At 39.2% G+C, this 8,281-nt stretch overlaps 1 protein-coding gene across 1 annotated transcript; it reads right to left on the bottom strand.

Moving 5' to 3' along the window:
- Positions 1-640: 640 nt before the first annotated feature.
- On the bottom strand, positions 641-6,447 carry LOC139710877 (aldo-keto reductase family 1 member A1-like). The gene is made up of 6 exons (XM_071622800.1): positions 6,250-6,447; positions 5,694-5,845; positions 4,915-5,116; positions 3,708-3,907; positions 2,430-2,586; positions 641-1,943 (listed from the first exon to the last, which is right to left on the bottom strand). Exons 1-6 carry the CDS (start codon positions 6,445-6,447, stop codon positions 1,851-1,853), a joined length of 1,002 nt encoding a protein of 333 aa, XP_071478901.1. The 3' UTR covers positions 641-1,850.
- Positions 6,448-8,281: the final 1,834 nt, after the last annotated feature.

Genomic DNA, 8,281 nt, shown 5'->3' with positions numbered 1-8,281 from the left:
GGTTAATAGCGCAATCAGATGTGATGAAATAATAGGTTGTGTTGCTACTATCAAAAATAAAAAGCAACAACAACAACCAAACACCAAACACCAAAGCACAGTGTAATAGTATTTAGATACAGTTTGTGTTTCATTGTTTGTGCATATTACCATTTGTCCTTTTTACGAATATGTGTCAATAGGTTTGCCTTTTTTTTTTCTATAGTGATGGGACAACATCAAGGTACCATATTCATGTCACTTTTTTATAAGGATGTATTGCTGATAAGGTTCGGATCACTCCCTGGATTTTTGATTCCCCCCCTCTTCTTTTTTTTTTTTTACCTTTTTTTTGAGGGGGGGGGGAGGTGGTTAATTAATTTGTGCACTTTTTGAAGGGGTATATTCATCTGTGAGTTGCCGATGTTCGCATTTTCTTCCTGGGTGGGTATCTCATGGGTTTGGAAACTAGGACTTGTGGCGACCTGGTAGCGACTCGAGTCTCTCTGGTAGTGGAGTGAGATGGATTGATAATAGGCCTAAGCCCCTGCCAGCTTTTCACCGTGATGAAATTTCTTCATTTACCATCAAGACGTCATGACTTATTAAAACACCATTTTTGTAGGCACGGTTCACCTCTGTTTTTTTATAATGCCATAGATTTATTTCTCTTTCAGCGCAGTGAACAGTAATCCATACATCAAGCTTTGGTACTACGACTACAACATACGTACAAGCATTACTCAATTTTATCCCTGTGTTATTAATCTGAATGTTATTTTCCTGTTAAAGGGCCAGCATAAAAATAACCCAGTGAAAAAAAAGAAGTAAGAAAAATGAGAAATATTACACAACAATATACTGCATGTCCGATATTCCTTCCCTTTATTCGACAAATTCTCTGACAAACTGATAGGATATGATGTAAGGCATCTGTCGTTTGAATTTGCGCGTTTCCTCTTTATTTCGTAGTCGACTTGGAACTATACTTCAATCAACGTAAAGATGCTTCATGTTTGTACATGATTACACTTTATCCTGCGTTATGCCATTCCTTTACAAACGAAAAAGAACAAAGGGATGTACACTATCTTCAACAAAGGGTCGATGTACGGCATATCTTAAAGTTGTGTATTTATCATGATAATCACACCTTTGTCCGCTGCCGACACCCATACACCGACGTGTCGTACGAGGTGGAAATTCCAAATTATTTATGTTCTCTCATGACGTCTGACGACGAAAAGAATACACTATTTAGTACAGAACTAATCGAGGTATACTCGGGTAATGAGCCTAAGAACACAAGCTTCTTTACCGAAAATTTGATATTTAAATTTCTAGCTTACATACATCTTGCAATATAAACTTGCCCTGTTTTTCTCCACTGGGATTGTTTCTCGCAAAGTAAATGGTGGCGTCGATGTAAAGGAGACTCGACATAATAAGAGGAACTATAATGAGATGCTGCAATATCAAGCGTCTTTTTTGTATATTGAAGAGAAATTGAGAGGAACGATGGAAAACAGCTCTTCCTTCACTCAGGGAGGTGGGCCACCTCCCTGCTTCACTCGACTCGAGAATGCATGGGAAGTGAGATCACTATGATTCACTTAATTGATACTCTTTAACCAAGATTAAGCTCTGTAAGTGAGTTCGGGGTATTAAGGGAAGAATAGATTCTAAACCTGCTGAGTCGAATTTTCTCAGCTACTGAACGGATATGATAAGTTTGTGTATCAAGAACTTCGGAGCATCTCCCAGTAGCACACCATGATAAATTAATGCACTGTACATCTTATTCGGACAAGAGGAGCGACCTCACTCGATGATGGTGGGAAGAGAGGGTGGTTGACGAGATACGTGGTCCTCTAGAACGGCTCGTGGAACGGATAGAAGCGGTGCCCTCCGTCCCGAGGCACGACTAGGCCCGAGGCGTCCACTACTGGCCGGCCGTTTTTGTCCTATATACGATGGGGAACAATCACACAAAATTGGTCGATAGTTTCGGCATACAAGTGAGATTCTTACGTCTCATTGGTGACGGTGATGATGACAAAAACGAAAATGATGATGATGATGACGATGATGATAATAATAATAATAATAATAATAATAACAGCAAAAGTGATGGCATTGTATTGTAATGGTGATAACGGTTGCATTAGCTGTAGAGTATAGCCTGTACAGAGTAAGCATCCGCACTCCTTAGCTAAGCATTGCCATGCATTCATTATTACACTTGAGTCAAAATGGACATTGTGAGGAAAAACAACGAATATGATAATCTCCAATGATGTGCACATCACAGGGTGCGAACAAGAATAGAACTCTTGACCCCCTGTGTGGCTTCTGTGCCTTATTCACTATACGTATATAGCACAACAGTATTGTACCGACCCAATCGTGAGACCAAGAGTGGCAAAACATGGTAACACTGCTCTCATCACCTTCCGTGGAGGAACCAAGATGCGGCGTTTCGGCAGGCTCGACAACACGGCCATATCGTCTTCGGAGAGATCAAAGTCGAACACGGCAATGTTCTCCTGGATTCGAGACGGGGTGGCACTCTTCGGAATTACCGGTGCTCCTCTCTGCACTTGAAACCTGAATTTATATTAAAGGGAACATCATAGAGATATCTCTACTGGGCCCTGTTGCATAAAAAGATGTAATCAAACAGAAGTCAGGTATCACCCAATCAGAATTGAGTATTATGTTTTATTTTCTGACTTATGTTTGATCTCAACTTTTTTGCAACAGGACTCCCGGAACATTGATAGATTAATTAAACATTAATAAAGATACGAGGAATGAGGAGAAAATAATTATTGTTGTTGTTGTGTTTTTTAACAGCCTCGACATGTCTAAAGATTAAGTAGAGTTTTACCGAGTCAAAATTTGGCGTGTTGGAATTTTTCGATACTTTTAACTAGGCTTATAACGTGTAAAGCAGCTCCCCATTGTGGCTACCAAGATATACTATACTTCTTATCTGCTGGAGCGGTTTATCTTCTCAATACCAACACTGCTTCAAGCAATGACAAAGTATTCATCAGACATAACATGTCAGGTAACATAATGTACTGGACTCGTAAGAGATTTCTGCTTGACTAATATCGAGCTGATTATCGAGATGTCTCGAGAATTTGAGAAGATTAACAAAATACGGGATTCAATTCAATTCAATTCAATTCAAATTTATTTCATTTTTCAACAAAACATATATGTTACACTTCTTTTATAACAGAGAATAAGGTAAACAGAACATTATGCAATGAAAAGACTGTACAATAATTGAGGACCTTTTAGTAATTATACAATGTACATTATAGAAAAAAAAGAAACAGAAGTGGTCGAAATTAAGTGCATGTAAACCTTGCTTAAAGTGCGAAAAATGGAGAGACCCACTAAAAAGACACAGCTTGTAGAATGTGGGCCCCTCTGGAAAAACAAAAAACAAAACATCAATGGGAAGATTAATTGGAGCATCATAAATACAAAAGGAAAGAAGGAAGAAGAGGAAGAAATCTAGAAGCCCACTGATAATTAGGTTCACAGATAAATACACTTACTTTCATAGACGCGAACAAACATGAAACAAGACTAGACAACAAAGTAGATGCTGAAGGAAAGGCTGTACGGGACAAAACGGAATGGACAAGACTAACAAACGCCAACAAGCACGAAACAGGTCTGGACAACAAAACAACAAAACAACAAAATACCGGATGGCAACTTGAGCGACAGTCTTTCCATGCTTCTGGGCGATCTTCTGGATTTTTGGATCGTCGAAGATGTCCGGTTCGCCATCCAGTCTCCAGGCCCTGTCCCCGCATCCAAGCGGGCTGTATGCTGAAAACACCACACCCCTCTCGCGGCAGAAATTTAGCAGCTCAGTCTGCGGGAAGTAAGGGTGGCTCTCCACCTGAAAATGTGTGACGAAAAAAAAGATCATCATCATCATTATCATCATCATCTTCATCATTATCATCATCATTATCATCATCATCATCATTATCAACATCAGTTTTCATCATAATTTTATCACTACCATGTTTCGCATTTTCATCTTTCTTATAAATGCCATTATTATCACTTTTGTTGTTGTTGTTGTTGCTACTCATACTTTATGCAGGCCTTCCTACTATCAGGATTATAATGATTATCATGAGTGCGATGCTGAACATAGATCGACTACATCACAGCATTTACAAAGTAAAAGATACAGTATAAACGGTTTATAAGCATTACGTGATTATGGATATGACGAACTCGAATTATAGCCTTGCTAACAAGCATGATATGCAGTAGAAAAGATGGAAAATGAAGAGCAGAAGAGTTAGTTTGCTGGCCCAGCTAATTGTCTCGAGATTTTATAATTGATTTAGACTTCGTGTCGATATCTATGGCAATACATCAATCAGAGCAATTGATTGATAAACATCTGTTTCAGAAAGGTCAACACCCAACTTGTTTGTCATTACCATTTTTTTTTTGGTTCTACTTACATTATGTACATAATCGTATTATATGATATACCTGTAAAATTATGTTTTGTGCATATAGAACCAGAAGTTTATCAGTACGTGTAATAGGATATTTTTCCTTCGTACAATATGTACATAATTAATATACCTGTATGTTTTGTGCAATGAACCAGAAGTTTAGCTGTACATGTAATGGGATAATATTCTTCCTTCGTACAACATGTACATAATGATATATGTTTTGTGCATTGAACCAGAAGTTTAGCAGTACGTGTGTATAATAGGATAATATTTTTCCTTCGTACAATATGTACACATAATACCTGAATATATATTTTGTGCATTGAACCAGAGGTTTAGCAGTACATGTAATAGGATAATATTTAGGATAGTATTTCCAACAACATGAACAAGCTCTATCGGTCAGTGGTCATGTCTTTCTCACCTGCAGTACGGCTGGGGGAATGGCGGACTTCTGAATGACCTCGTCGATCTGTTTGCTGTTGAAGTTGGAGATGCCGATTGCGCGGCACTTTCCCGCCTTTACCAGCTCCTGCATGGCCGCCCAGGTATCGACGAAGTGAACGCTGCTGTATTCGACGTCTCCACTCTCGGTGAAAGGGAATTTGATTGATGGATCTCGGTTCCTGAAACAGGAATGACATCGAAATTATGATATGAAGATTTTCCGCACTAACGAGTGGAGCAAATATCGCTTTGTTAGTCTACAAAGAATTCTTTGGTCGAGTTGTTTTTATTGCAACTGATTGACAAATTGCCCTACGCCATCGACGTAAATTAGACGCCTGTCCGGAGATCAGGAGGTCATGTACGTGTTCGAATCCTGCTTGAGTACGTATGGCCGTGATTTCTTTTGTCATGGTTATTAGTAAAACACTGATCAACGTCGATGTAGGGCAATATTTGACAATCAGTTGCAATATTCACAATATAGACATATGACTTTTTTCTCTCTATCTACATATAATAAGAAGAAAAAGACGAGTTTCTCTTTCTTATAGTAAAAATTAGCGAGCAGGAAGTGTCAGTTATTCTAAATTAATAGAGCTTCTCATAAACGAAATGAAATGAAATGAAATGAAATTATACTTAAAGAAAAATGAAAATGTACTCAGTCTGAGGGCAATTGAAAATTTAGCCTTGAAACACGTGCGTTATTATTTCTGTAAAACTTGAAACCCGTTTATGTTGCTCCATACTTACGCGAAACCGAGTGGCCAGTGCATGAGGTACAAGTCGAGGTAGTCTAGCTGGAGATCGGTGAGAGACTGCTGAAAGGTCGGAAGGACGTCCTCCTTGGCGTGAAAGGTATTCCAGAGTTTACTGGTGACGAAGACGTCCTCCCTTTTCAGACCCTGAGACAAGGAGTTACATGGGAGCAGCAAAATAGACACTTTGGAAGAGGAACCTCGTCCAAAAATAGTGGCGACACAAATGAATAAAGATGAATATACATAGTTGAATATTCCTGTTGCATTTCCATACTTTACATAGAGATCAACAGCGAAAATGCACTACAACATTAATTTGGGTATTAATCAACTTGAAGAATTGCCAATATTTGAATCTGTGTCATGGATAGACTGGTGAGAGGCTGTACTACACTGCGTACTACATTATGGTCTTAGCATCTGAAATGAATCTCATATCACATGAGGAGATGATTGATGGCTATTACCTTCGCAGCTAACCTTCCATTGTTTGTTTGTTTTTTTAATCCGGGCATTTAGTGCCTTGGGCAGGCGGTCGAAGGACTCACCAATCTCTGCATCGCATTCTTCAGGGCCACGCCCACCTCCTTCTCATTGCCGTACACGTGGGCGCAGTCGATGTGTCTGTAGCCGGCGTCCAGTGCCGCCCCGATTGCCCTCTCAATTTCGTCGGCTTTCAGCTTCCACGTACCCAGCCCGACCAGGGGCATCGAGACCCCACTGGCGATGGTTACACTAGCATCCATTGTACTGGGGGGGGGGGGGGGGGGGGGGACGAGTTGGATAATCATGATTGTATCGTGAGAATAAAATGACAACAAACAACCAATGAACAAACATAACTATGGGCCTACATCATTATTACTGCATGCTTCCCGGAAAGAATTGCTTGGAAAACTTTGGGATTTTTCTTTGTGTGTGTGTGTGTGTGTGTGTGTGTGTGCGTGTGTGTGAGTCGTCTTGTCTGATTTTGATGCCTTCTTACCCGCCAATCAATGTTGTGACATTGTCTTTGAATAAAACTTTGAAATTCATAAATATTGCTGTAAGGCATTTTGTGCGCTCACTGGATTCACACTATTAAGGAAAATTCCCTTTTGATAAAGAAAGAAACAAATACATACAAAATTGGATCTCAACAAAGTCCGCATTCATGGAGACTATCATACATGACGAAATGTATAGCCTTTTGGGGCAAAAGTATTTTGCATACTAAATCAAACCTGTTGAATCAGCTTGTTGAATCAGCTCTTCCCCCTTCCCTTTCTCTCTCTCTTTACCAAACATACATAATGCACCTGGCGTTGTATGCTCAATGCAATCACGGACGGGCAAACCCTGGGCAATCGATATAATCACATAATTCTATACCATCGTACCAACTAATGCAAAAAAAAAAATGTGAATACTGCATGTTGCATGTAAGTGAACAGTGCACATTCAGCCTTCTGTGTGAACACGTATATTCAGTACCGTTGTGTATGTATTTGATTGAAGTTATCATGCTTGTTGCATTAAGGGGCTATTATAACAGCACATTCATACCCGTGTAAATAAACACACAAAATACAATATTACTGTCAATTCAAATAATCACAATAAAAATGAGGGGCAGTATACACTATAAATGAAAAAAGCCGTAAATCACTATTGCAAATAGCAAGTATAAACAGGGCAGAAGGGTTTATAATATTTTTAGATTTATTATGCATTAGTATAGAGAAATATATGTAGCAGTATAAGGAGAATGATAATACAATAACGATAATGATAAAGATACTACAATAAATCATCCATGCATTTCTTCATGTACTATCAACTGTCTTCTTACCCCCTCTACTTCTCAATTTTCAGAGCTGTAAAAGCGCATGAATATACAAAAAAACCAAACCGTTAACCGAAATCATCATTGTCGTCAGGACTAACATTAACGAAAAATATTCTTCGTTTGGTAAGACTTTTCGCTCAGAGAGACAGTATAACACTAGAGTGACAAGTGATAAACCCATGAGAAGAGGATTACACAGTACCATTCTCTGACTAAGTATACACCTTTATACCTTTAGCACTCGTCGGCGAGTTAAAAGTGGGACAGGGTGTTATACGTAGTAATTTTATGGGTAATGGTGAACAGGATAATAATAATATGACTGCAGTAAAAAATACCCCTATATACACAAACACAACCACTAGGCTGACTCCTGACATTAGCTACTGAGTACTTATTAAAAGAAAAAAAAATAACGGATATTCCATTGTTCACTTACCATCAAGATCTAAATACCGAAATGTCAGGAGAACAAGCTTTCTCCGCTACAGCACGAACCGATTTTTCTTCAGGCAATGCCCCGCCCCCTCCACGCACATGAACACAGAAGGGCCTACAGAATGATGTACAACTCAAGCTCATCAGGAACGCGGGAATAATGAAGACAGAACAAAAACACAGTGCAGCAAAATGGCTGACAGTTTGGTGCCCTCTTCTGCTCGTCTAGCCAAGTTCTGCTGGAATTGTGGATCTAATTCTGTCGATATGAACTTTGGAATTATACACAAGAGAGCTGAGAGAGGATTTCAAAT

The sequence above is a fragment of the Diadema antillarum genome, unplaced genomic scaffold, assembly GCF_040938485.1.
Source record: "Diadema antillarum isolate AM-2024a unplaced genomic scaffold, OU_Dant_1.0 seq00001584_RagTag, whole genome shotgun sequence".
NCBI lineage: Eukaryota > Metazoa > Echinodermata > Echinoidea > Diadematoida > Diadematidae > Diadema > Diadema antillarum.
Note: the sequence above shows the minus strand (reverse complement) of the source record. Positions and strands in the feature narration are given on the sequence as shown.

Bases quoted from the DNA above. Each gene is read 5' to 3' on its own strand.
- LOC139710877 (XM_071622800.1), bottom strand. From the start codon at position 6,447: ATGGATGCTAGTGTAACCATCGCCAGTGGGGTCTCGATGCCCCTGGTC. The intron at 5,846-6,249 runs GTGAGTCCTTCG...TCCTTGTCTCAG, and splicing joins AGAATGCGATGCAGAGATTG to GGTCTGAAAAGGGAGGACGT. The intron at 3,908-4,914 runs GTGAGAAAGACA...ACACATTTTCAG, and splicing joins TTCCCCCAGCCGTACTGCAG to GTGGAGAGCCACCCTTACTT.